Raw genomic sequence first — 26,191 nt, forward strand, 5'->3', positions numbered from 1 at the left:
TGCATGTCGCAAGGACAACCAATATCAAGTTCTATGTACGTCGCCATCAGCGACCCTACTACGGAATGATACAAGTCTTCGTTGCAATCACCTTTTGCGCCCGCAATAACCCTTGGAACACGTTCACAAGCTTCCGTAGCTCATCAGGCATTACCTATGAGGAGTGTAGGCATTTGAAAGAGACTGTGGAAACACAACAAGGAAGTATTAACTTTAATGCAAAAGGATGATTGAATTTAGCCAGACAGGTTGTACATGAGCCTAGAGCTTGAGTTCCCTCGGTGAAAAATCACAATCTTACCCGAGTCCAGCGTAAACTGGCCCGTTCTCCCTGAGTCTGGTCAGTTGTCAAAGTCGTGGCACCTTATCGCGCCATCGAATATCAGGGCACCTAGTAGTAATCTTCTTGGTGTTGCCTGGCACATGAATTCATCACTTGGTAAATTCAAATTAACCTAGATGCGACGCAGAGGCAGGTGCCTGAGTGGACGCATATATATATAATTCAAAACTGCCACCCATACCAGTGCCAATTGGAATCCAACATCTTGATAAAATCCACTGTCCTAAGCCTGAGAACCATAAATTCCAGCACCTTTGAGCACCCAACACAAAATATTCCACAGCCTGCCCAGCCCTATCATCGCGAGTAGATAGCCGTATCATATATCATATCACAGCGAGTAAGCCAGCCAGCAGCGCTCCCTGAAACCGCACTCAGCTCTCCAGTATAACAACAGGTAGTACTTTATGATTGTCATCGACTTCCCCGCCAACTTGGCTACCACAGCTCTCCATCGGGAACCATATCCTTTGGTGCATGGCCCCTCTGTTCTGCCCTGCAACTATTTCGTGATGCACGCACAGCCGCCAGATTCAGCGGTGCAGGTGGCCCCTTGCGCGGGGCATTAGGGTCCCGAGGACTCGGGGGCCTTGGCACCGGCTTCGGATGCGCAGGCAGACCCACGGATCCCTGTGGAAGCTCAGGTGGTCCAGCTGAGTTCCGGTGTTTTGGTGACGTCGGCGAGATCTGCTTGCGGATGTCGGGGTCATATAAATGGTGGACGGGATGACCACTAGGGGTGGGAGATTGTACAGGGGTCGGTCGACTTTGACGTTTGATCCCTCGAGGTGATGTAGGGGCCCAGGCATCAGCAAAGGCATTGCCTGGGTGGATGGCTGTCAAGAGGGCTGCGGCTAAGAAGGGGAGAAGTCCTCCGACAACCATGAAAGCAGCCTCGTTCTGGAAGACATCCCCCGAAACACCATCTGCAAACTCGACAAGCCGATAGAAGGAGTAGACAATCAAGAGAGCAGATGCCATCTCCATTGCTGAGTTTGGTGTTAGCCTAGGAGAGTCATTTCGCAGGACGTGGACGTACCTAGGAGGAATTTCTTAAATCGAGAAGAAGAGTAGACCTGTGAGTGCCGGGCGTCGAGGGTTCCTCGACGAGTGCTCAAGCTGAGGGTGAACCAGAAGTGTAGCCCAGTGCATGCTATCAATGACAACGCTTGAATAGCCAAGCCCGTAGCTGTGATCGCTGCTCCTTGTTTCCGCTGCTCAGGTCAGTACATGATAATGATTTGCTTCTACCGTTGAGATAACATACGGTGACTCCATTAGATTCATATGCCGTAAAGACGACGCCGATAAGCTCGAATAACACAGTGACTGCAGCGAGTCCCCAAAAGACGAGGCCAGCTACAAGTGGCCTAAAAGGACAAAGCGGCTCTCCGTAGATGCCAAGGATGTGAGGAAGGATTATGAAGATGGCAACACTAATCAGCGATGGTCCCAAGACTGTTCCGAATAAAAAGAGGAAGAAATGGCCTTGACTATCTCGCTTCGAGTGAAGCAGAATACGGCCGACAAATCCTAGTACTTCGAGAAAAAGTCCGGTGGTGAGTGCGAGGGAGAAGAGGTAGGTCCTGGAGCGGATACCAAAGTAGATGGCGGCGAGAGCAAGGAGAGCAAAGACAACAAGCAACACAGCGTTGCCGCCTACACTCGGATTGTATGAGTAGAAGCCATCAGAGGCCGGACAGGTCGATCCACAATCGCCTGCCATCGTCGGGTGTCAACCAACAAAGGCTGGCAAATTATCATGACAGGCTGACAACCCAAGTCAAAAGCAAAGGGGGACTCGGAGAATAAGACGGGATGGCTTGGCCCCCATACATATAGACAGACAGATCAGAACTCTGCCATCTGCCATCTGCCTGGTCTGGGCGGAGCCCTGCATGTGAGGCTCTGTACACATGGGGCGCTGCAGAGAGGGGATCACTGTTGGGAGGGCCATAATGCAGTGCAACAGTAAAGACAAGCTAGACAAGGTCTCAACGGGTGAGACGGGTATTCAGCCTTTACTAGACGGCACTTTGGGCGGTCCAATAGCGAACAAGAACAACTGCCATAAGGTCGAACCATAATTGATGTAAGAGCCAACACGACCAATCAAGTTTGGTCATGATCGACGTTCAGGAGCACAAAGTGACATGGTACCCAGTCCTTGCAAAGTGCCAGAGTGAAGAGGAAGGGCATGAAGCATCAAAGAGCATGTGGTTGTTGGGTGTTGGATCCTTGTAATCATAAGCCAGGATGACATCTGTAAAGTGGTTGACAAGGTTTGCGATGGGTTGACATGACTAGGACAACTGCACAGAAATGGCTATGCAACTCAAAACATGACATGGACAGAAAAGGTGTAACTTATCCGGAGCCTGACAGGGTTGTATAACCCAGGATCATAGCAATCTCTGCCTGCAAGAGACAATCTTCTTGTCGTTGCGCTGGCTGAGATGGGGGGGGGGGGGGCCTAAGTGTGCCAATCACGAAGCGATAAAGGCGGGGAAACGGCGGCAGCCCGCACGGCACAGACGCAGCGGGCGAGCGGTACTAGGCCACGAAAGCGGCCAGGCTTTGTCGTGGTTGGTCGACGAGCGCGAAATGGGGCGTTGATGGTCTTGGGCGGCAAGCGGCCCGCATGGTGCCATTCCGCGAGCGCTTCTAACGCGAGTGGTGATCGGGAGTTACCATAAAGTCGCAAGCACCTCGACGTATGTGACTCGGAAGTGGATGGGTCATGTCATGATCCAAAGCTTCGAGGTGCGGCAGAAGCGCGGAGTGGTTCCGGGACACATCATACAGGGTTCGTAAATTGGCATTGCGAAGCGCGGCGTGAGCAATGCCGATCCTGACACAAAAGGAAACCTCGTCGACCTCGGGAGAACTCGAACAACACCAAGTCGACAGAGGGACCCTGGATATGCAGTTGGTTCAAGATGCAGCACATCTCATGCCAAATTGTGGGCGTTGAAACACCTCGGCAGAGGGTCCGTGAGTGCTATGAGGTGTCGATCGCGGGCTTTCCTGCCCTGACAGACTCAATGCCGACAAAGGTATCGTGCCAATTGCGGTCTGTATCCACCTCCAAGTTGTTGATATGTGATGGATGTGTCAAAGAACTGTGTTGGTTGATGTCTTGTCGGACGTTATAGTGGAGATTGCGACAGGCTTCAAGGCTGGATCAAGCAGGTGACGCTCATGAAAAGTTGTCATCACCAACACTCTTCATGCGTCCTATGCATCTGCATTGCAAAGCACCTCGTGCTTGGACGTTCCCTTCTCTTCTCTTCTATCTGCCCTGCCCTGCCCTGCCCTGTCTGATACAAGCATTTCCGATCTCCAGGGAATTGATCTTCGAACCTTCTCCACCAAACATCTTATAACTCATCGCGGCACAGCGGAGATGTGACCGCGTGAAAAGCTTGGGTAGATGACTTGTACCCCTGTTTGAGGGACTTTTGGTAGATTGCCCTTGATGAATTGGGTTGAAGGGCCACAATCTCGAGTTGCCAGATCTGTACAGTAAAAAGCTTGTCGGAGACGCGGCGCTAAAACACCCGATCATGTAAGCCACATGCGGTACACATGATGCGCCACAGTGTCCGTGAGATGATATCTAGGTATAGTAATTAGCCACAGTCACCCCTCCTTCATGTCAGGTGCGGTGAGGCCTATCGCGGGGCTTGGCTCAGGCTGTGTAGCCTTGGTGACGTACATCCAACTAAGTTAACCCAAGTTTCCCGTGCAATCCGTCTAAGAGTCAATGAAAATCGATCAAGTTTCTTCCATGCAGAGAATGCAAGACTGACAGATCTTGGAGCTATTCGAGAGGATACGCCAAATTGTGAAACGCTCCTTCAAACGAAGAGTCTCTTGTTGAGATCTCTAGCTATATCACGCTCAACTCACTTCAGCTCACGACAAACATTATTGGACTGTTAGGTCCGAGCCAATCTCAGATCGAGCACTCACGTCACACAGGGGTTCTCTTATTCTTTCATTGTCAGTCTTTTCCTGACTCTCACCCATCATGTCTATTCGAATAGCGCTGGACAACCAGCCTGAGTTCTATACCAACCTCGACTTGGTACAAGGCCGAATCATCCTGGGTCTCAACCGCGCCGAGCAGATTGGAAGCATTGTTGTCAAGCTCGAAGGGGAATCGGGAACAGCTCTACAGGCTCCGAATGCCTTTGATCCACAGAACATGGCCAGGCTACAACCTAGCCCTCAACGGCCTCCTGGCAGCACCGCAGCTGAGAACCACAAAATCTTATACAAACTACAACAGGTTTTTCCAGATGACTATTATGCGAGCTCCTCTAACCCTTACGGTGCATACCCCCTGCAAGCAGGCGAGCACGAGTTTCCTTTCAAGTTCAAGCTTCCCATCAATAATGCATGCAGCGACCCAATGGCTATGTCGAAAATCGGCGGCATGGCTAACGCCGGTGGTTTTGGGGGTGGAGGAATGTTTGGTATTGGTGGTGTAAGGGTCATGGATGGTAGCAAGCAACTCTACCTTCGCCATGTCACCCGCACACTACCTCCATCATTAACAGGATATCCTATGGAGGCGGAAATTCGCTACTACATCAAGGTTACAATCCAGAGACCGGGATTGCTGAAGGAAAATTGGCGGTATCAGATCGGTCTGAAGTTCCTCCCTATTGAACCGCCCCGGCCGAAGCCGACAACCCAGGAGGCTTTTGCTCGTCGTCCCTTCACATTTCGGCCAATGACCCCCCAGCCAGAGAAGAAGCGGTCCTCTCTCTTCAACTTTGGAAGCGGCACAGATTCAAAATCGGCCTCTACACCAGAGCCATCTGCAGATATTGCCCCAGCTCCAGCAATTGAGATTTCAGCACGCCTTCCCCATCCAAGCGTCTTGACTTGTAACAAGCCTGTTCCACTACGGCTTATCGCCAAAAAGCTCAACAACAATCCAGAACAAGTCTATCTAGTATCGTTTCAGATGGAACTTATTGGCCGTACTGATGTCCGCGCGCTCGAGCTCCAAAACCAGAAGATCAACCGATGGGTTGTCGTGTCAAACCCCAACATCAACATCCCGCTGACCACAGGGCCTGATGACGAAGTTGGGAAGGAGTTGGTGATTCCAGACCATGTATGGAGGAACTTGCCTCTTCCCAACACTGTGGCACCCTCATTCGTCACTTGTAATCTTTCTAGGAGGTACGAGCTCGAGTTGAAGCTTGGTCTAGCCTGGGGCAAGCCAAAGAAGGGCATCACCAACAAGAGCCCACCGGTCATCCTCCTACCGCTACATTTTGCGCAAGTCGAAGTTTATTCTGGTATCACACCGCCTCCTGAACTCGTTGAATCCGCAAGATCGACGCGGCCAGGACGTGCAACCTTCACGAATAACGTCCCGCCCCGTCTACCACCCAGACAAAACTCGGTTTCCTCAGCCCCAGTGTCAGCTCAACAGCAACGACCTTCTCAAACTCCCAACCAGGTCCCTCCCCAGCCAGCTCATGACCCCCTCTATCCACCACAATTAGCTCCGGGTCAAGAGGCACCTCCATATGACGATGCTCCGCCCAGCTATGACGAAGCCATCGCGGAGAACCTGGCTGGCCCCTTCGACGGCATGCAGGCCCGGCCAGCCTACAGCGGTGTCACGAACGAAAATGCGCCGAGCCAGTTACCTCCTGAGAAGAGTTGAAGTGATCCAAAGCATGACTTGTCTGGATAAATGCTTTAATGTGCTGATGATAACGATAATGCCGGGTGTGGAGGATTTTGATAGGACTGAGAAAAGGAGTGAGGGGTTCATTCAGATCCTGGCTCGATCATGGTGCCATTAATTTTTCACTTGGTTGGAATCACGATGGGTTGTTGAGTTCTCACTTCCATGTTACCTTACATGTGCTGTTTTAAGAGGAGTTATTGGTTAAGTACTGGCACATATACATCCCAGACCCAGGCTTGGATGTAACTCCAGTATCACCTTATTGTCATACATAGTTTGAGGTTGTCTTGGATCTAGAATCCCATTGTTAGTAATAGAGTCACAAATACCGAGTACCTACCTACTTCAGAACAGTTCCAGCTCAGTTTACCAGACATTGACATTGACTTTAAAGAATCAGTTGCAGCAAGAGAAGATCATTTCCACACACTTGCAGCGGGCTAAGCAGAGTCTTCATGAACTATCTGGACTTAAGAATAGTGTAGTCGCAGTTTTCGTTTGCCGTCAGACTGTCATTTCATCAAGCACTGAAGGCTCAAGTAAAAGAGGGAAGCCCCAAATATCTATCAACATGATGGAAAATAAAGGCAATACCTGAGCCCCAGAAATTCTATAAGCACTTATATTATGGAAGCTTTTTATAATATTGCAGAATAGTTACAGTTACATCTAAACTGTAAGCCAATAATCCCAAAATAAATAAATAGTTACTCATTCTACATTTTTCTTAGACACGGAGCGCAAACGCAACTATTTTACCCCCAAAAAAAAAGAATATCACACGCATTCGCGCCGTGACGTCATTAGTTCGTGACAGTCGTTCTACTTGACTACTAGAACTCTACCTACACCAACACTTCTATCGCATTGCGCCCATGCGACTCAACAATCCATGAACAAATCGGCAATATGGCGCAATGCGCCTGCTTCACCCCTATCCCGGCAACTATATCGCGCGCAATGCCATCGAAGCTTCGCTTGCAGCACTTACCTCGGACGTGAACATGATCCGAGGATAAAGGCGTTGGGCAGGGAAATATCTGACGACTATGCGATAATAAGAGAAAAATACGGTGCCGCATCTGATCCCACTGTGTGAGGTTATCTTGCTAATACGTTTGGTGATAGAGACTCCAAAATACCCTATCGTCCTCGCCCACGGCCTCTTCGGCTTCGCTGAACTCCGTCTCTCTCCATACTTTCCAGCTGTCGAATACTGGCATGGCATTCGAGATGCCCTCACTGCACAAGGCGCCACCGTCTTGACGCCCACTGTGCCTCCATCATCCTCTATTGCCGATCGCGCTACTGCTCTCCGCTCCGCCCTTGAAGCCCTCGCTCCAATGCCCCAAGCCGTCACAATTGTCGCACACAGCATGGGTGGTCTTGATACTCGATACATGCTTTCACACCTCGCTCCGCTCCCAGTCCGCGTTGCGGCTGTGGTTACCGTTGCAACGCCGCACCGAGGAAGCGCATTTGCAGACTACCTCCTTGATGAAGAAGTCTCACCACTGCACCATTACTTGCCTCAACTTTATCAGACATTTGAAAAAGCTGGCCTCGGTACAGCAGCGTTCTCGCAGTTGACGAGACGCTACATGGCTGAAGAGTTCAATCCGAGCACGCCGGATCAACCAGACGTGCGGTACTTTTCGTACGGAGCGGCAGTGGAGCGGCCGGCGCTGCTGAGTCCATTTCGGCACCCGCACGCCGTCATGACACAGGCCGAGGGACCCAACGATGGACTTGTCAGTGTGGAGAGCAGCCACTGGGGCACATACAAAGGCACGCTCCTTGGAGTGAGCCACTTGGATCTGATAAACTGGTCCAATCGTGTTAGTTGGACAGTCCGGGAGTGGATGGGGATCAAGAGGAATTTCAATGCTATTGCATTCTATCTTGACATAGCAGATATGCTAGCCAAAGAGGGTTACTGATACAGTATCCTCTGGTCTGCATCATGGCATGTATGAGTATTCTACGACACGCATTCCTGAAATCTTAGAGATGGGATACACATGTAAAAGTAACTGTCATAATAGACATGAAATCAGTAGGCGCCTCTTCAGGTTAAGCGTTTCATGATGCTGGAGTTTGTTTCTGGAATGAGATTTCGAGTAGATGATTATTGTTGATTGCTTCAAACGAGTAGGTATCAGTAGCATTAGAAGATAGAATACAGCCACCTTGCCGCGAACACTCGACGAGAACCCGCCCTCCAGCACATTTGTCCCACGAGATCCGGTGGTATGTAGGTATGTACAAAAGATTTGCCAGTCAACTCTGCTATCCGTAAGAGATTTCGTTGGCAGTTGATAAGCGAGGAATTGGTGAGGGACGTAACCGGCAACAGTTGACTGGAATACGGGGTCACAGTCGGTCACCCGATGTGTCGCAGAAGGCACCTCGTCGTAACACCACATCTACCTGAGGCTCATAGTCCAAAGACGCTCATGACTATGCCTCAGGTTACGCTCCACTCTCCTTAACGTCGGCCTCATCCGTATCAAACGGCTTAGACGGTAGAGGCCTTGTTGGCCTTGCGAGCAATGGCCTTCCTGTAGAGGAAGAGGCTGAGAAGGCCAATGGCGACTATCCAGAAATTTAGCATAGTTACCAGACATCTTGGGTAAAAGACATGACATACCAACACCAACAATGCAAAAGACGACAATAACACCAGGCTCCTTGGCGGCCCAGTTTTGACGCTTGGCAAGCTGGTGGACGACCTCGTCGCGGGTCATGAGAGACTTGATGGCGGCCATTGTGTCTGGAGTGGAGAGATTGCTAAGGAAGACATGTTAGCAAACGAGTATTTTCTTGGCTCCGCGCCGCGATAAAGCGGCCATAGGCAGACAGCCCACGCTTCACAAATTCTCGTCCTTTTCCACTGAGCGACACTGTCGCACCAATTCAAATGGGTTATGGCGGCGATGTCGTTCAATTGAGCAGCATAGGAGCGAGTCCAGAGCGATTCATCCAGGAAATGTTCTGACGGAATTCTTGGCAAATGTCACTGAAGACGCTGACGCCGGCATTTGCGCTAGGATTGCGACGACGTGCATGACTCCAGAACTGAGTAGACGGCCATTACACAGGAATTGGCTTGACTATCGAGACGTACAATGGGCCCGGAGGCGGACGAGAAGAGCGAAAGAAGAGCAGCGTGACTGTGAGTAAGGAATTGACCTACCTTTGCGATCTTGGAGGGTGATGAAGAAGCAGCAAGTGAATCTGGTCGCGAAGGCGGGCTCTTCTGTGGTTTTGTTGATCAGCTATCTGACACCAAAAGTCACCCAAGAGCTGTGAAAAGTGGAGAAAACAGCGTCACGACCCGCGAGGAATCAGACTTTGTACCAAACGAGGGAAAGGATTCTGTACGTAAAATGGGTCCAGATCCCGGGCAACACCAGCTAAGAGAGGTCAAGGCGAGCGAGCAGGGTCTCTTTCAGTGGTTGCTTGGGTCCATAGCGTTAGTGGATACAAGCCCCAGGGGGGTGATCTCATCGTGGGAGAGCAGTGAGGTGTGGTGCGACTGAGGCCAGGCTTCGAGGAGGCACCAGGTGATGCCCATCAGGTACCTATCCTATCTCGAGACTCTGAGGCTTTTTGTGCATTGTACAATACTACCAAAGTCCAAGTACAAGATTTGATACAGGATTTGACGCCCCCCGAGTGCCCCGGATGAGGTGGATTTCCATGGAGGTGGTGATGATGATGCTCCAATCCAGAGACCAGGGGCTGGGTTACAAAGTGGGACTTACAAAGACGACAGGCTCTGTCTGCTAGGAACAAAACAAAAACAGAGCAATTGTCACTGACAAGGATGCAGATCGATTGGAATTTTGCTGATATGGGCGTGTCTGAGAGGCCGAAAGAAGGGAGTTTTTGAGGTGCGAAAAGGAGTATGTAGTTGTACCTAGGACGATGCTGGGGTGGACAAGAGAAGAGAGATGAAAGACGAGATATTCCAATCTGTCTTTGGGAAGCTTCGCTGATGGTGAGAAAAGATAGGTACACCCATGACGACGGGAGTGTAGGCAATGGCAAGGGCCAGGTAATGGAGCTGAAGTAGCAACTTCCCAACTTACAACGAGGGATATTCCAGGCAACACCTCTTTCTCTGTTACAGCTACGAAATTTAATTGACTGACTGTCATTCATAGCAATCAATAATCGCTCACTCAATTGACTTTTTATCTAAATCGACGCAACCCATACCTCATTACGAGGTAGCTTCCATGTCACCAGATTACAAAGACCCGATGCTCATACCACTCAATGCTTGGTCAATTCCGCTCTCCACGAACGGGCCGCCTATACAGGGACGCTAGTCCCGGTGCAAGGTACGAGCGGAGATACACGATGAGTCTGTACTGCTCATCAACATTGCCGCGGGATAAAAAAAACTGCTGGAACACACCAAGAAAACAGCTCGCCTTGACCAATGCGCAACTCGGAACACGGCAACTGAAGAAACGGTGCGGTGAGATTGTCAATCGCCCATGTGGGGAGGTCGAGGCTCTATACCACTTGCGTCCATTCATTCATGGGTTCCACAGCCAGCGAGCAAAGCTCGAGGTTTTGAATATGACAGTCTACACACGGTATAGTGCTGCTTTCCCACCAACAACTTGCGCGAATTTACTTCTCCAATATAGGGAGGCAATTGCCCATGGAAGGCTGTCAACTCCGTCCCGTCGGCTGCAACGGAATCGATTTAAACGGGTACCGCCTCCATCCATCACAGCAAGCCCATCTCTGGTAGGACGATGGGTATCATGCACGAGAGATTGCGCGAAGTCTCCGAAATGACGACAAATTCAGTATCCAGCCTCGTGCCGTTCCTGGACGGTTCTCGTAAAGGGTCGGTTTACCCTTCTGCATTGTTGTTTTTCTTATTTTCAGCCTCTGTTTAATTACATGAGTTATGGGAGATTATGCTTTGCCAACTTGATCAACATCTGTGTCTCGGCAGCTCTTGAGTGACCAATCAAACAAATGCGCAAAGCTTAGCGCAGGCTGTTGTCTTCATGATATTGCATGAGCCATCGCCAAGCTTCCAAATACATATTGCCCTTAGAATGTGCTTCAGGCCTGTTGCTTCTTGTGATCATACTCTGTTATCAGGCTCCGACGGATAGCGGCCTCGGGCACGCCGCCGCTCTACAAGGACTTCTCAGTCACTCTCATTTTCACCTTGTTACCTGGGCTTGCTAGGCTCCATCCGAAGGGGAGATCCTCCAAAAAACAACTCTCCACATCTTTTCCCCGAATCTCCACAATTACATGCGACACTGTGCAAGCTAAAAGCTTTGCTTGACCTGACATGCAAGGATCCAGCGACCGAGTCTGAAATCAAGCCTTATCGACCCAGTTTCAATGCCGGGAAGAAGCATGCATCCTTTGTTTCCGGCGCTATCCACGAACTTGCGACCGACTGTCATTCAACAACCAACGTACCGGAGAAGATCTTGAGATGAAAGAGGTTGTCAACACCAAGATCCACGATCAACATTTGTCGCCATCCACAAACAAAGTCTCATCCTGCTAACTTCTAACGACTCTGGATAACACAACATGGGTTTACTGCTGCATGGCATGGGTCTGCTAGCATCATGAGAGAGCGCTGGGCTGCCGGCTTGGCGTGGAAAGTGGAGAGTCGGCATCCCATGGCTGACCACTGAAAGCATACGGATTGGTGCCACTGCAAGCCTCGAAACTCTCTCAATGGACATCAGTTCGCTTTTCCATGTCCGATATGGTTTATTCACAGGCAGGATTGTGAGCTGGTACTCGTTGGATTCAGAAGTCAGAAGTCCAGGCCCGGAGTTCTCTCAATTGAAATCCCGGCTGGAAGTCCCGGAGACGAGGGATAAAACGGCTATGCCTGCAAGGTTTCGCGCCCTAGTTGCCGACTTGTGGCCGGGACACCTCGCTATCACCGGGAGTTCACCCCAGCGCGACAACCGCCTACATTAGTAGTGTGATGAGGTCATAGGCCATTAGTACGTAAACTTGAAGGAGAGCGCCTTTACGAAATATCATGCTTATCTACGGCTGTAAGTGAGAGCCTCTACACGGCAACAATTCGCCTGCCTGGCTCGAACTGAAAACCCTTACCAGCCTGGCGAGGTTTTGCTATTACCGTTATGTGAGTACAGCCGTGGCTGGGTAGGCAGACCTTTACGCCTCGAAACATACATAGTACATTGAGGCATCCCCAGCGGCCGGAGCCGAGCTTGGCCAACAGCCTGAGGAAATGGTACAAATATCACGGCAGGCCAAGATATCGAGTTTGGAGAAACACGGATGCGGTCACGGTGGTCCGGGGGCTTTTGTATCTGCTGGGGGTTCGGCATGCCTTCTAGCCTTCCATAAACGAGAATGTTACGAAATACCGACCCTGCGTACGACGCCAAGCTAGGAACGAATCCGCGGAAGTATGGGGTGCGTAATTAGTGGTATATCGTCACCAATGAACCCGACTATGGGACTTCGGCCAGGCAACATCGAATGGGTTAATGGCTTTATAGTGTCAGGCGCTGTCGAGGTCCGAATGTATCATTTTGGGGGCGGTCAGTGTTTCCACTGGATGATCGACACTTTCCTCTGGGGTTGACCAACATTGAGCACCGGAAATCCATGCGCATGTAGTTGTTCTCCGCCTAGGAAATCATGATAAACCTGTAAATAAGTCGCCCTGAAGTTGCTCTGCTTGTTGTTTTCTGTGAGCGACTCCAGATGTATGATAGCCAATCTTGTCGATGATGAGACAAATGTTCACTCGCATGGCAAGGCTTGCTTGACGATATTTGTAGCCCAGGCGTATTGATTTTCTGATATGCTCAGCCTTTGACAATAACTATCCTGAATACCTAGTGGTAAGTTCTTATGAAACTTTATTTTTCTGTCAGACACGGTAAGCAACACCTTTACTTTGCATACTACATTTTAAAGCCCGATGCTGGTAATCAGCACACACGGTGTTGTGCGAGGTCGCCTATTGTTAAAGTGTTCCATCAACAGATCTCTGGCCTATCCATGCATGCATCACTCCTCGTCAGACTATTGGGTAACACCAAGATTGAATAGTTGGGCTTTGGCCCAGATTGGCATTTAGTGGTCGTAGCTAGAGTTTCCTCAATTACTTCGTGAAGATTGTCTAATTCTTACTGACGACGTGAGATAAGATATTGGTATAGGGTAGTCAGTGTATTATTCGGAGGACTATCGCTTCATTCTTATGGGTCCATCAACACTAATACAGGACTAACAGCTGACCACAATAGAACCTAGGAGATGTAACATCTTGATCACTTGGCCTTGTCCCACACGTGTCTGACACCCTTGATAAGAGCCATGAAAGGGGATACAGCGGATTCGGCGATGTTAGTCCTTTCATAAGAACACTCCTCACTGCGCCATTTTCCTTTGCTAGTTCTTTCGACCTTCTGTTTCAATAGTCCAGAATTATTTCTCACCTCGGGCGACTCGAATGCATCTTCTCAACTTAGATCGTCGTCATTGTTGATTGGGCCTTGCTCGCCAACCTTTCACTAATTGTCCTAACCATTCCATTTCTGTATGCGCCCAATACTACGCATAGGCCGAGACCTTGGGATATACAGCCAACCTATCTAGGTACCTAACACCTACCACCACCCTGGTCTATATAATCGCAAGTTCAAGATCGAATAGTGATAGTCGAGTGCCAAGTCAGCACCACCTAGAACCACGCGTATTGCCCATTTTAACGGTCGAACGCACGTGAGATGGCACCTTCGTGGGCAAATGATTTACGGCGTCTCAACCGCAACAACTTTACGACTCTACAGACAGCGCCATGGGCTGAAATATCGGGGTCACTGGGTGATCTTGGCACCTTGCTGCCTTTGATGATTGCCTTGGCAGCACAAGGATCCATCGATTTGGGAAGTACACTGGTGTTCACGGGCTTGTTCAATATCCTCACTGGCGTATTCTATGGTATTCCTTTACCTGTTCAGCCCATGAAGGTGAGTATCCGAGCAACACATTCGTGTCAAATTACAACAAGGCTTACCTCATGTGTTACTGTATAGGCTATTGCCTCGGCAGCCATCCAGAATGGCTCTCCTATGGGTGTCGTAACGGCTGCAGGCCAATGGGTTGGTGCTGCCGTACTCATCATGAGTGTTACAGGTCTCCTGAAGGGGGTTGTCCGTGTTGTACCACTCCCAGTAGTAAAGGGTATTCAGTTGGGAGCAGGCCTCTCGTTGATTCTCGGCGCCGGATCTTCTCTGCTTCAGCCTCTGCACTGGGGCCATCCAGCTCTTGATAACCGTGTGTGGGCTTTGATCGCTTTCCTCGTTCTAATCGGCACACAAAAGCTCTCCCGGTTCCCCTATGCTTTGCTCTTCTTTATACTAGCCCTTTTATTTGCCTTTATTCAGGTCGCTATTTCTCACGAAAGCCTCCCGTGGCTTTATGCTTGGCACCCTCGCTTTGTCATGCCGCACTGGGTCGGAAACGGTGATTCGCCTGCCCTGTGGATGGCCATCGGACAACTGCCTCTGACCACACTCAACTCTATCATCGCCGTCAGTGCACTGTCCCAGGATCTTCTACCCGAACTTCCCACTCCCTCGGTGACATCAATCGGAATCAGCGTTGCGCTGATGAACTTGAGCAGCACCTGGTTCGGAAGTATGCCTGTCTGCCATGGTGCCGGGGGATTGGCCGCCCAATATCGCTTCGGAGCTCGAAGCGGCTCCAGCATCGTCGTATTGGGAGCTTTCAAGCTAGTACTGGGGCTTATGTTTGGCGAAACTCTCGTAGATCTCTTGAAGCACTACCCCAAGAGTCTTCTTGGCATCATGGTGATAGCAGCTGGTCTCGAGCTCGCTAAGGTGGGCAACAGTCTCAACCAAGGAGCCACCGATTTATGGAACACGGCTGCAGGTCAGGGACTGCTTCGACAACGCGATCTTTCAGATGATGAACGTCTTGAGAGATGGACTGTCATGCTCATGACCACTGCTGGAATTCTCGCTTTCAGGAACGATGCTGTGGGGTTCTTTGCAGGCATGCTCTGCCATGGAGCGTATCGTCTTTCGGAACGATTGACAAAGCGATACTCTCACCGTACATTTTCAACTGAGCATGAGGCCCTGCTTCACTGAACTTTCGGCGCTTTCACTGTATGCTACGAAGACCCTATGAATACGCATTTCGCATGGCGTTTTGTTTCTTCTCGGACGATATGGGTATCAACTTTGGGTGGTCGTCTTTTCTTTTCTCGGTATGAGAACATCAAAGGATAGTCTGCATCGTAGAAACTATATGTTAGCATCCAATATCGAAAATGTCCTTAGAGTTTGTTATGTGGTGTTCGATTTGATGGGCGTATTTTGACCATACATTGCTATAGCATTATTCATGTTAGTTGATGATAAGCCTTGCTCTGAATATTTTGTGAAAACGTGAGTCTCGATAGGCTTCTCAATATACTCGTCATGCATTGCACAGAGTGAAGGTAGAATATAACATGGCTACCTAGTTTCTGAATGTAACTCGCTGGGTTGTCATTTTTAAATGTTAACAAGTACTCCCGAGTGAGGGGCCACGCTTAATCGTTCAATTGAATGGTTTTAAGGAACCCGATCTGATTCGGAATAGGAACTTCATTATGCTCATCGAAATGCTTATGTGCAGATAGCTTCATTTACACCCTGAGCAACAGGGTAGGCTGGCGCAGTAAGGGAAAACGTAAAAGATTGCACTACTGGTCCCCAACTAAATTGTCATATACAGAATGAGAGTCCCCAGAAATGTCAAGTCAGGACGGTACGATATAACATGCTAGAATTGATAAGTCTTCGAACATAATACAAGTCACTCAGAAGTGACAAAGTGGGGCTGGATCTGAGTGACATTGAAGATTGGATATTTTTTATGTTATTGAGGATTTGAGAAAATGAATAAGATCGGCTTTTGTTTACCTATGAAAGTTGAAGCATTGTTCCTAGAGATCTCTATTTTGGTTCCTGAACAATAAGGAATAAACCTACAACTCAGGTAGGTGGCTGACAGCGCGGGGAAAGAACTTGAGTACCACCATGTGTACCTTACTCAAGGGAAGATGCAGTAAGGTCTTTGCCTGAGGTAACACTTGCTTATCAGAGTCGTCTACCTTACAAAGGTGATTTATGTCTTCTCTACCTGCCTCTTGTTAAAACAATATCGAAACTGGTTCCTTCAATCTTCGCACAAGTAAATGCCTGGGAAAGTGCAACCCAACAAGGTCATATTCGTGATTGCGACTTCCTGATTACCCAAAGCGTACTAGCGGCGCAAAACATCACGGTCAACCGCCAATCTAGCAAGTAAGAGGAGACTCGGGGTCCGTGAAGGAAGGAAGCCCCTCAGCTGACCTATCAAAACGTGCAGCCTAGCCCGCCCTGACCATCTCAGTTATCGCGGCTCAAAGGACCCAGAAAGCCTCGCCCGCTTGAACCTTTTATTTTCCCCGTCTCCAGCCAACGGCGATACCTTCTGGATTACACCCTGAGGTGAGGGCGAAGTGACGAAGGAGCTGGTCGCACGAGCAGCGATGACTTCGTCCATTGCTGGCCTGAATGGCCTGCAAAACAGCCTGGGTGCCGACAGAGATACCCAGGCTGTCGCATCCAGGACCGTGACAACGACATCAACAGAAACAGAAACAGAAACAAAAACACAAACACAAACACAAGCTGCGTCTTCACCAGCTGCGACGCCATCAAATGCGACTCCCACCCCATCTGCGACAAAGATAAACGTGACTTCGCATTCACCGACGAGCAACGACGAAAACCGCGATTCAAAAGTTGCTGACCCGGCACCGGCCAAACCCCCAGTCCCAGCGCCTTCTGCTTCTGCCTCAATTCAAACTTCAAGCTCAAATTCAAACGGAAACTCTGCTGGGGTTTCCTCCTCTTCGACTATGGCCAAGACCGTCGACGCTTCAAAGTCAACTTCCACATCCACTCCCGCGCCTCCCTCGACTGCCATCGTACCAACTGTATCTGCTTCTCCTCCAACAGTCTCATTAAATCCTTCACCCGAAGAACCTTCGGCTGCTCTTGCACCAAAGGCCGCAACCCCTAACCAAGAATCAGCATCTTCTGCCCCAGCGAAAGTGTCGGACTCTCGACCTTCACCATCTACGCCGCCCTCGACTCACGGCGTCCCGAGCGCTCCTGCCATAGCCGCTAATGCTACCACATCAACATCACAGCAACAGCTGGAGATGCCATTGAATACCGCGGCCTCAGCTCATGTGAATGTTAAGTCTGGTGATCACACCATGCTTGACGCTTCTACCCCTCGCGATGCGGCTGCAACATTAAACGTTGATCAAGCTCAACAATCTACACCCTTGCAGCTACAGATGCAGGCCGACAACTTGGGAGAACAGTTTGCGCCGTCGACTCCTTATGCTGCAGCATCGATGCCCACCATCAACCAGCACGCTTACATGATGATGGCACTGGCTACAATGTCAGGGGCCGCGACAGCCATGTCACCACCTCCCACAGTCACACCAGCTCAGGTCACTTTGCCTAACCCGTTAGACGAGTCTTTCCAAGGCATCGCCCCGACAAATTCGACGCGCCAAACAGATTCCCACAAGGCTCTTGAATCCTTTGCACGTATTGAATTTGCCGACAGCGTGTTTCAGATGACCACCTATGCTGTCATAATTGGACGAGATCAGCGTGCGCTGGAGCAAGCACGCCGTGACGAAAGACGTGCCGAAGAGTATCGGCGACGTACTGAAGAGAACGTACACTTAGGTCTCCCGCCACCTTCCCCGATACACCCAGATCGAAGCAAGTTCAGCAAATCCTATGTCAGTGAAGAGGGAGGTATGCTGGGTCCCGAATCAGATACTGGGGAAAACCCCCGACCAACAAAAAGGCGTAAGACGAGTACACAGGGGTCATCACAGCACGACTTGGATGAAGCGGCAGCACAAGCTCAGGAAAACATGATTTCTAACCGACAATATGTTTCTCATACGCCTGGTGCTGCAGCAGTTGATTTGGGCTCTCTGCGTCCCTCGCCATACCATGTTCCGTTCATTGGTATTCACTCACCGGGTCCAAACATTGCTTCCAAGACGAAAGCAATTTCCCGGGAGCATTTGAAGATCGCATACAATCAAGACATGGGTGTCTTTGAAGCTATACCCCTTCATAAGAATGGGTTCTTCTGTGAGGATGTGCACTACAATCGCGAAAAGCTCGTCCTGCGATGCGGCGATCGATTGCAAATCAAAGACGTCGACTTCCGATTTCTCATCAATGGAGTTGAGAGGGGCCGAACGGGTGCCGAGGAGGATATCGAGGAAGAACCCGTCATGGCCCTCAAAAAGCGACACGCCCAAGGCGGAAAAGAGATGAGTTTCGATTTTGAGTCTGCACATGGTAACGGCGAAATTCAGGACACGAGCGATGAGTTGTCTGATGTGGCCAGCCCACCTGAGTCTCCTGACTTTGGTGACGGCGATGAAGATGAGGCTGAGGCAGAAGCAGAAGCTGAGGAGCCAGCAGCCATCCAAACAGTGGAGACAGTCCAAGAAAAGGAGGCCAAGGCTGAAGCTGATATGGAAGAGGAGGCAGATGGTGAAATGGATGCGGAAATGGACATGGACATGGACATGGATATGGACATGGATATCGATGACATGACAATTGCAGGAGCAGAATCCGGATTGAAGCATGAGGGCATGCTTGATCCCCATCAAGGACATTTGATGCCTCAGATACCCAAAAAGAGGGGGCCTGGCAGGCCACCCAAGAATGGCATTATGTCGAAACGAGAGCAGCGGCTGCTGAAGAAGCAACAGCAAGAGATGGCCAAGAAGACCTTGCCACAGGCGCCTCCAGTAGAGCCGCCAATCAAACGTAAGGTCGGACGGCCCCGAAAACATCCTTTGCCGGAAGGATCCTCGGAGAGACCAGAAAAACGCAAGTACAAACCTCGCAAGCCTCGGGAGGACGGTGCTGAAGGTTCAGATGCAGAGAGGCGAGCAAGAGAAAAGAAGGAGAAAAAAGCTCGACCAAAATCCCCTCCCTTGGAGCTCAAGATCGAGGACTACACCGAAGAACAGCTCCAAAAGCCGAACAAGAACTATGGTGTGCTTATCGACGAAACGCTTACCGCGGCTGGACCGGACGGCCTTACGCTCAAACAGATTTACAAGCGCATTTGTCAGAGATATCCCTGGTTCTACTTCCATACAGAAACGAAAGGCTGGGAAAGTAGTGTGCGTCATAATCTTATTGGAAATGAGGCTTTCAGAAAAGATGAGACTACGAACCTTTGGTCTCGTGTTCCAGGTGTTGAACTGGATGCTGGTAAGAAGAGAAAAGCCTCGTCACCAGATCGTGCAGCAACACACGCGTATGGTCAATATCCAGCTCCGTATGCCTATAATGCCCAGCATATGGCACCTGGAGCTCCTGGCTACCCCCCTGGCCAGGCACCTCCTGGTTATCATATGCCAACATATACGGCACAGCAAACACAGCCAGGGCGGCCAGCGCAGCCATATGGTGCGTCTGCATCACCACCAGCGCCTGGTCAACCAGCCCCAGTAGCGGTGGCATCACAACCGCCGGCGCCAGCACAGCTACCACCAGGTTACGGGCCTCCGCCAGCCCCTGCGCGCCCACAGCTTGGGGTGCCTCCGCAGGGTACTTACAGCTCTCCATACGCACCACGGCCACCCCCACCAGCAAACACACCGATCAAGAGCGAGGAAGGGCACGCCAATGCTACAGCTGCTGCTGCTGGCGCACCCCTTGCGCAGCAGCAGCAACAGCAGCACCATCCCCATCCCCCAGTGCCTCTGGCTGCAGCTGCGAAGACTGTGCCTGGAACTGGACCGCCACAGGCGCAACAACAGCCTGCCACTCCTGTGAACCGCACCCCATCGGTTTCAGCAGCGTCTCCCACGGCCCGCTATGCCATCGAGCCCAAGTTGCTCGCTGCAGTTGTCAAGCTGAAGAGCGGCCTGATTGAAAACCTTAAGAAGGCTCGTAACCCCAAGGCCGAAGGGATTGTCATGTCAGCACTCAACCGCTGCATCGGCCTTAAAAAAGAAGCGACCGAGAACGACAAAATGGAGACGATTTGCATGAAGGGCATCCGCCAGGTTGTTGATGCTTACATGAAATCAAAGAGTCCCACACCTGGGCCCGCGTCTTCTGGCTCCCCTTCTGCTGCCGAGACGCTGCCTTTCTTTGATGCCAAAGTTCTTGCGTCCATCAATGGCTTCAAGGATGTCTCAGTCAAAGCTCTCAACCCAAAGCTTGGCGAAGCCAAAGCGGAGGCTGTCACGTTGTCCGCTATTGACCGAGTACTAGGCATAGCAGACGCTAGCATTGTCCCACCACCTGGTGAGGGTGAGGCTGTTGGCAACTTTGAAGGGATCGAGCTGCACCTCATGAAATCCATTCGACAGCTTCTGACGGGTATGAACCAGAAGGTTTGAGATCGTGATTTGATGTTGTTGCTGTTACAGTCACTGAGCTGTCACCTCTGGATTGACCAGAGTCAAGTTCAAGGATACTGCGAGGGTTAGAAAGAGGTAGTGGAATACTAGAGTAGGGTACAATGCTTTTCATGGCGTTTGGATGGTCTAACGACGGATACGACCCAGGGGCGCTGGACTTATTTTACCAAGGCTCAAACGTCCCAAACAAAGGACCCTGTATGCTTTCGGGCAATTTTTTCATGATAGGGTTACATGTCGAGCCAAGAAGCTTGATCCAAAAAGGTACATGGAGTTTCTTGTTGGGGCGATTGATGCCCCTTTCTTCTCTTGTCTCATATACCTCTAGAGCAAGCGATCGTCTTATCCAATTCGATATTTCATGAACTTTTCCCTGCATTCATTGCATTTGCGTGAGGCTATGTGAAGTTCAGAGCTTAACTGCCCGCCCCCCGAACTCAATCCGTATTCTGTGCTCAACAGAAAACTCCCCATCCAGTCCAGGTGGCTCTCGATTGCAATAGGTTTGTGTCACTCAAATGCAAAGATCTTCGTTCACATTACGACCACGAGAAAAACAAGATTTCAAGCCACTAGTACGTACCTCATTCAGAGGGACGCTCATTTTCTCCAGCTCAGCAAATCATCCTTAGGCTTCATGTTTGTAAAAATGCCAGTAACAAAAGCCGTCCTCATCATCATTGTCTCTTGTAACATGACATTCTTGTTCGTTCTTGTTCGCCAGTCGCGGCCCATGCATATCCACTACCAAAGGGATGAGCTGAGATTCTCCTCCACTTTCCATTGCATAGCATTCCATCCACGTCTGTTTGTTTCATCACCATATCTTATTGAGATTTCCAGATTTCCCCTGCGCCCGAGGTATCAAGTAAAAATAAAAGGATTAGACTTCTATATGAGAAGGGGGTAGGAAAATGTGTAAGGGAAGTTTTGTTAGGGAAGGACCAGATACGCCTCACACCAATTAAAAAGAAATTTGTAAGTAATGCCGTGTGCGTGGCATTGATCAAGCTGTCTGTGGGATCTCTTTCTCTTTCTCGGACTCGAGGCTTGACTTGGCTTCTTCAGCCTTTTGGCCCGCGAGTTTGTCGACGCCAGAAACACCGCTGTCAGCTTCGTCGTATGAAATTCCCAGGCCGTTGGCTTCCTTTCGGGCCGAACCAGCGTCCTCTTCAGCCCCTTCGTCGAGGTTCATCAGAGCCGGTGGGCGATGACGCATCTGCTTGGCTTTAGAAAGAGAAATTGTCTTTTGTTGGTACGTCGTAGTGATGGGCTTCGTATCATCTCGATCAATTGTTGCCTTCATTAAGGCCGCCATCCATAGGCGACCTTGCTTTAGATTGGGAACAGCGAAGTAGTGAACGGTTGGCTTTGTGAAGTTCACAGCCCTGGACAGGCCAGCTCGGGGAGGAACCAGCTTGAAGATGAAGATAGAGTCATCCCCCTTCTCCAAGTTGTCATCGCCATTCTGGGATGCAGGCATTGACTGACCTCCAAGGCTTGTGATCGTAGCATGAAGACCTGTGAGTTTCTCATTGTCTGCTGGTAGAACTCGATGAAATGAGATATCGATGAGTCCCTTTTCTTGGTCGTCATCTTCTGAGTAATAATATGCCAGCCGTCGGCCCTTGAGAACAAAGAAACGAGGCTTCCAGGTTGTCATGAGGTTGGAACTCTTCTTCCTCATCCAACCACTATAATCGGCATCTTTGCTTGCTTCTTTTGGCGAGATTTTGAGCAGCCCGCGGGTGTAGGCGCTCGTTTCCTTCTTGCCCTTCTTACCAGCCTTCTTGTTGACCTGGGTTACGGGAGTATTGGGACTCTTGGCAGTGTCGGGAGATTCAAGATCGAAACTTGCTCCACCTGATGGAGTTGTCGAGCCGGTTCGCGCAGGTGAGTCGACCAAGAAATCTTTGTTCGATGAGTCCGTTGGAGTTGAAGCCTTCGATCGATCAAGGCTAAGGTTATCAGATATGGCCCGCATACCCTTTCCTCCAGCCAGGGCAATGGGTTTGTTGACCATTGATGACAGCCAGTCCGAGTTGAAACCTTGATGTCTCGATGAGATAGGTGAGGCGGTTGAGCGAGCGGAACTGACTGAAGTGTCCAGTTTGGTGACGGTGGGTGAAGGAGCGTCGTTGGGTGGCGGCATATTCATCGTTGATTCCGAAGCGGCTGACGCAGTTCTCCTATGAGCGCCAGACTGAATACCGTAGTACTTCTGAGCTGCTGACGAGATACCCCCTTCCGCAATAGACCCCACGCTACCGAATCTTGACTGTCGTGCCATAGCTGTGGCACTTCTAACCCTTTGCTCTTCCGCATAGCTTGACTTTCTCGATTCAGCATTGCTGTCGCGCTTTCGCAATAAGTTTCTTTTCCTCCCATCCACCTCTGTTCCAGAGAAGTAACCCCGATCAGCATCGACAGTAGAATCCTGTGCTTCTGCTCCCGATGGGCTAAGTAAATCTTGAAGACCAGTTGAAGAAAGGGGCCGCTGGGGGGGTTGCGAATAAGCGTTGCCCAGGGTCCAGTTTCTGTCAAATGATGGCTGCTTTTTATGGGCGGTCTCGCTTCCGGGGAAAGTACCCGATGTCGCGATCCTAGGAACGGGAACGGCTGGGCTTGCCGCCGCAGGGCCAGCTTGGCGAAAATCAGTTGACGAAGAGTGTCGACGCGAATGGTTCAATTCCCTGATCGATGCCGCGGATGGCCGCTTGATATGACTAGCGCGGTTAGAGCTCTCTTGCGCATGAGATCCTCCAAATGTTGGAGATGCCTTTGGCGTATTCTGTGATAAGGAGAGTCGCCTCGTCTGAATAGAAGTGGGCCGATTGGTTAGGGTGTTTGCTCGGCTCCGAGATCTACGGCCTTCTTCTGAACCATCGTTTCCAAAGGTTTGCGTCGTACGTCGTGTCTCCAAGCCTTGGTTACTCACTTCATCCTGAAGTGCCTTGATCTTGTGCCAAGTCTTGAGGCGCCGGCCGACAGACCCAAGATCGAACGCCTTGATGAACAGTGAGCTCTGATCCATACCGAGGATAACCTCGCCGGATATCTCCTGGTCTCTGAAGACCTCGCAATGGTGCTTTTCGACTCCCGACGTAAAAAGATATTCGGCAACATCATCGGGAGACCACGATTCGACTTCGTCTCGTGTATGAAAACCCTCCTCTTCTTCGTCAGTCTCTTCACCTTGGATGTACGATGCTCGTTGATCGGGATGGGTGCTGCTGTATTCGCTTCCAGAATCGTTCGCTATCGCTCGGAGTCCGCCGTTGCTCGCAGGTGATCGTAAATCGGTAATGTGCTCGTCAATAACAGTGAGCGTTTCATGCAAGACAGGGCTGTCCTGATTCTGAGTCGTTAGCTGGCTCAAGGCGGGCAACACAGGTGGCTCGCTTGGCACCAGTGTGGGTTCAGATTTGACGTTATTGAGAGGCAATGTCACAGGGTTCCTATTTTGTGGTTGTTGCAACTCGTTCTCTTCTTTGGTACCTGTATCAGCGCTCGAGTTCTGAGCCTGTTCTTGCTGAGCAGTCTGGGCCTTTGAAGCACTAAAAGTGCTCGTGGGAATATTTCTTGGGGCTGGCCTAGTGTAAACTGCCAAGTGTCAATCAATGTTCTCGCCGTGGGGTATAGAGCAACGTTTTAAGCACCAACCTTCAGGAAAGAGCCCATTGTTATTGTTTACCAGATGACGGCCGAGGAACCATCCATCACCAAACTCGTCGTCTCGTTCTATGAGTTCAACTCGGTCGCCCTTCGCAAGACTAAGTTCATCGGAGCTTCGAGCCTGGAAATCATCTGCAGGGTTGAGAAACGAAATCAGTATCAGAGGATACTATAGACAAAGAACGGGAAGCCAGAGGATAGACATACGTATCACAATCAAGGTGTCGCCAACTTCTGGCTTAGGCGACCCTTCATTGGGGCCTCGTGAGGCCATGATGTGATGAAGCGATGCGCTGGTGATGGTTGAGGCGATTGCGTTGATGTCGGACGTTTGAGGCCGTGCAGGGAGGAATGGAGTGGCAGTTTAAGGGCGGTTGGAAACTCTGCGGAACCTGACGGTGGCGCGGGACCGAGCCTGATAGTTACAGCGGGTAGCCAAGAAAGAGGCTTGTCTGTAGAGTGAGGGAAACAGAATGATATCTGACTTGTACGCCATCCACCGAACCAATACTCCGTCGCCGTATTGCCAGAGCTGGGTTCGGTCGGTTCAACTCTCCACAGCGAAAGAGCTGGAGATGATGCGTAAGTTGGGTATAATAGCTTGAGGAGACACCAAGCCCGCCCGTGGCTGAGGTGGTGCGCTATGATAGTGCGCTCGAGTGGTGCGCTAAGGTACGAATGCTTTGCTGGGGTGGAGCAGTTGTCGCGGTTGGGGAAGAAGTGTGAAGTGCGTGGTCCCTGGACAAGGCGAGATGCCTACCTTAGCGTGGAAGGCTGCGATTGGTGCGACCCAGCAAGGGTGAGGAGGCAAGAAAACCTAGGGCCTCTTTTCTAAGTGATGAAAAGACTTAGGTAAGTTTAGTATATCTTAGCAAGCCTCTAGACTAGTTTATTTTGACACCCTGATTCAAGGTCAGAAGTTTTCTTGCTCCCTGGGGGCCAGGCCACAGACATATGGCTTCGATAAAGGGCTGTAGGCTAGGTCACAGCACGCACGGCCGATCGTATCAAAAACGCCCGAAGACTCAAGGCTGTTTGTTGTTAAAACAGTCGATCAAGTAGGTGAGAAGATGCCGGTAACGGTTCGACAGAAGCAGAATGGGTGATGGGAGGAATTGACCTGCTAGTGGAGGTAGTAAACACTTTATTCCATACAGTGCATCGACCCCTCCAGTCCAGTACAGTCCTGGGGTCTCCGGGATTGGATGATGCAGTCGACCCTTTGCAGATACTATTTTAGGATATTATGGATGCCAGCAAAGCGGGCTCGACATGAGCAGGAGCAGGTGTTGGTGTCTTGACTTCCTAGATTGCGTTATTGGCTTTGAGCAAGAGGTCTTTTCCCTGAGCAACGATCACCCAGTTTGACGGATAACCCAACTAGTAGGTGAGATAGATAAGATTATTGAAGAATGAAGTGGTTGTACATGGGTCGCGAATGCTGGCGATGCAGCAAGCCGGTGATAATGCAGGGTCAGGGCCAGCTTTCGAGTGGGACAAGGCAAACAGATATGGCTGAATATTGAGCTGATTGCGTTGATTTGGGGTGTTGAGGCCCCGCGATGGTTCACCGGCAGTCACGGACACGGGCATTGCAGAATCACCAGACTTGAACAGACAGATGGAATGGGGTATGGGAGGAACTCGTTCTTACTGTTTCCATCTGTTGACAGTATATATGACCTGACTACCTACGTGTTGTGTCATAAGGTGCTCACTAGTGGCCCTAGATTCACGATGGAAATGATGAGGGCCATATGGCTCATAAGAAAAGTAAGGAATGCCATCATGACTATTCGCACTCTGTAGTTATCGTGCAATCAAAAATCCTGGCGCAATAATGAACTGGCTGTTGTTTATTGGTATTTAAACCTACCTAAGCCCCATTGATACCCATGTCAAGCTG

General features: G+C 50.3%; 8 protein-coding genes across 19 annotated transcripts; 5 read left to right on the forward strand and 3 right to left on the reverse strand.

Annotated features, from left to right (window-relative positions):
* Window positions 1-168: 168 nt before the first annotated feature.
* FOXG_05386 (uncharacterized protein) lies at window positions 169-3,822 on the reverse strand. Its single transcript, XM_018383652.1, has 3 exons — window positions 1,611-3,822; window positions 1,383-1,557; window positions 169-1,332 (listed from the first exon to the last, which is right to left on the reverse strand). Exons 1-3 carry the CDS (start codon window positions 2,067-2,069, stop codon window positions 782-784), a joined length of 1,185 nt encoding a protein of 394 aa, XP_018240627.1. The 5' UTR covers window positions 2,070-3,822; the 3' UTR covers window positions 169-781.
* FOXG_19049 (uncharacterized protein) lies at window positions 2,302-2,430 on the forward strand (the record flags this gene model as incomplete). Its single annotated transcript, XM_018399226.1, has 1 exon — window positions 2,302-2,430. The coding sequence occupies one exon, from the start codon at window positions 2,302-2,304 to the stop codon at window positions 2,428-2,430; it is 129 nt and encodes a 42-aa protein (XP_018240628.1).
* FOXG_05387 (uncharacterized protein) lies at window positions 3,036-6,491 on the forward strand. Its single transcript, XM_018383653.1, has one exon. It carries the CDS (start codon window positions 4,377-4,379, stop codon window positions 6,033-6,035), a length of 1,659 nt encoding a protein of 552 aa, XP_018240629.1. The 5' UTR covers window positions 3,036-4,376; the 3' UTR covers window positions 6,036-6,491.
* Window positions 6,492-6,842: 351 nt separating this feature from the next.
* On the forward strand, window positions 6,843-8,340 carry FOXG_05388 (triacylglycerol lipase). Its single transcript, XM_018383654.1, has 2 exons — window positions 6,843-7,135; window positions 7,191-8,340. Exons 1-2 carry the CDS (start codon window positions 6,955-6,957, stop codon window positions 8,000-8,002), a joined length of 993 nt encoding a protein of 330 aa, XP_018240630.1. The 5' UTR covers window positions 6,843-6,954; the 3' UTR covers window positions 8,003-8,340.
* Window positions 8,256-10,199, reverse strand: FOXG_05389 (uncharacterized protein). Of its 2 annotated transcripts, none has more exons than XM_018383655.1 (3): window positions 9,830-10,199; window positions 8,713-9,321; window positions 8,256-8,657 (listed from the first exon to the last, which is right to left on the reverse strand). In XM_018383655.1, the coding sequence occupies exons 2-3, from the start codon at window positions 8,828-8,830 to the stop codon at window positions 8,581-8,583; spliced, it is 195 nt and encodes a 64-aa protein (XP_018240631.1). In that variant the 5' UTR covers window positions 8,831-9,321; window positions 9,830-10,199; the 3' UTR covers window positions 8,256-8,580. The 2 variants fall into 2 exon arrangements, with proteins under 2 accessions (XP_018240631.1, XP_018240632.1); XM_018383656.1 differs by lacking the exon at window positions 9,830-10,199 and having other exon boundaries at window positions 8,713-8,852; window positions 8,930-9,281.
* Window positions 10,200-13,341: 3,142 nt separating this feature from the next.
* Window positions 13,342-15,575, forward strand: FOXG_05390 (uncharacterized protein). Of its 5 annotated transcripts, none has more exons than XM_018383658.1 (3): window positions 13,342-13,709; window positions 13,773-14,083; window positions 14,150-15,533. In XM_018383658.1, exons 2-3 carry the CDS (start codon window positions 13,841-13,843, stop codon window positions 15,227-15,229), a joined length of 1,323 nt encoding a protein of 440 aa, XP_018240634.1. In that variant the 5' UTR covers window positions 13,342-13,709; window positions 13,773-13,840; the 3' UTR covers window positions 15,230-15,533. The 5 variants fall into 5 exon arrangements, with proteins under 5 accessions (XP_018240634.1, XP_018240635.1, XP_018240633.1 ...); XM_018383659.1 differs by having other exon boundaries at window positions 13,767-14,083; window positions 14,150-15,502; XM_018383657.1 differs by having other exon boundaries at window positions 13,342-14,083; window positions 14,150-15,575.
* A 223-nt stretch (window positions 15,576-15,798) lies between these two features.
* FOXG_05392 (uncharacterized protein) lies at window positions 15,799-26,094 on the reverse strand. Of its 5 annotated transcripts, XM_018383667.1 has the most exons (5): window positions 25,406-26,094; window positions 25,238-25,316; window positions 24,493-25,187; window positions 24,274-24,417; window positions 15,799-24,213 (listed from the first exon to the last, which is right to left on the reverse strand). In XM_018383667.1, exons 3-5 carry the CDS (start codon window positions 24,557-24,559, stop codon window positions 21,617-21,619), a joined length of 2,808 nt encoding a protein of 935 aa, XP_018240640.1. In that variant the 5' UTR covers window positions 24,560-25,187; window positions 25,238-25,316; window positions 25,406-26,094; the 3' UTR covers window positions 15,799-21,616. The 5 variants fall into 5 exon arrangements, with proteins under 5 accessions (XP_018240640.1, XP_018240639.1, XP_018240641.1 ...); XM_018383666.1 differs by having other exon boundaries at window positions 25,238-26,094; XM_018383668.1 differs by having other exon boundaries at window positions 15,799-15,908; window positions 16,049-24,213; window positions 24,493-26,094.
* On the forward strand, window positions 16,529-21,094 carry FOXG_05391 (uncharacterized protein; the record flags this gene model as incomplete). Of its 3 annotated transcripts, none has more annotated exons than XM_018383664.1 (2): window positions 16,529-19,060; window positions 19,115-21,081. In XM_018383664.1, the coding sequence occupies 2 exons, from the start codon at window positions 16,660-16,662 to the stop codon at window positions 20,587-20,589; spliced, it is 3,876 nt and encodes a 1,291-aa protein (XP_018240645.1). The 3 variants fall into 3 exon arrangements, with proteins under 3 accessions (XP_018240645.1, XP_018240643.1, XP_018240644.1); XM_018383663.1 differs by having other exon boundaries at window positions 16,660-18,609; window positions 18,634-20,589; XM_018383662.1 differs by having other exon boundaries at window positions 16,529-21,094.
* Window positions 26,095-26,191: the final 97 nt, after the last annotated feature.

This window comes from Fusarium oxysporum, chromosome 7, assembly GCF_000149955.1.
Source record: "Fusarium oxysporum f. sp. lycopersici 4287 chromosome 7, whole genome shotgun sequence".
In the NCBI taxonomy this organism is placed as follows: Eukaryota; Fungi; Ascomycota; class Sordariomycetes; order Hypocreales; family Nectriaceae; genus Fusarium; species Fusarium oxysporum.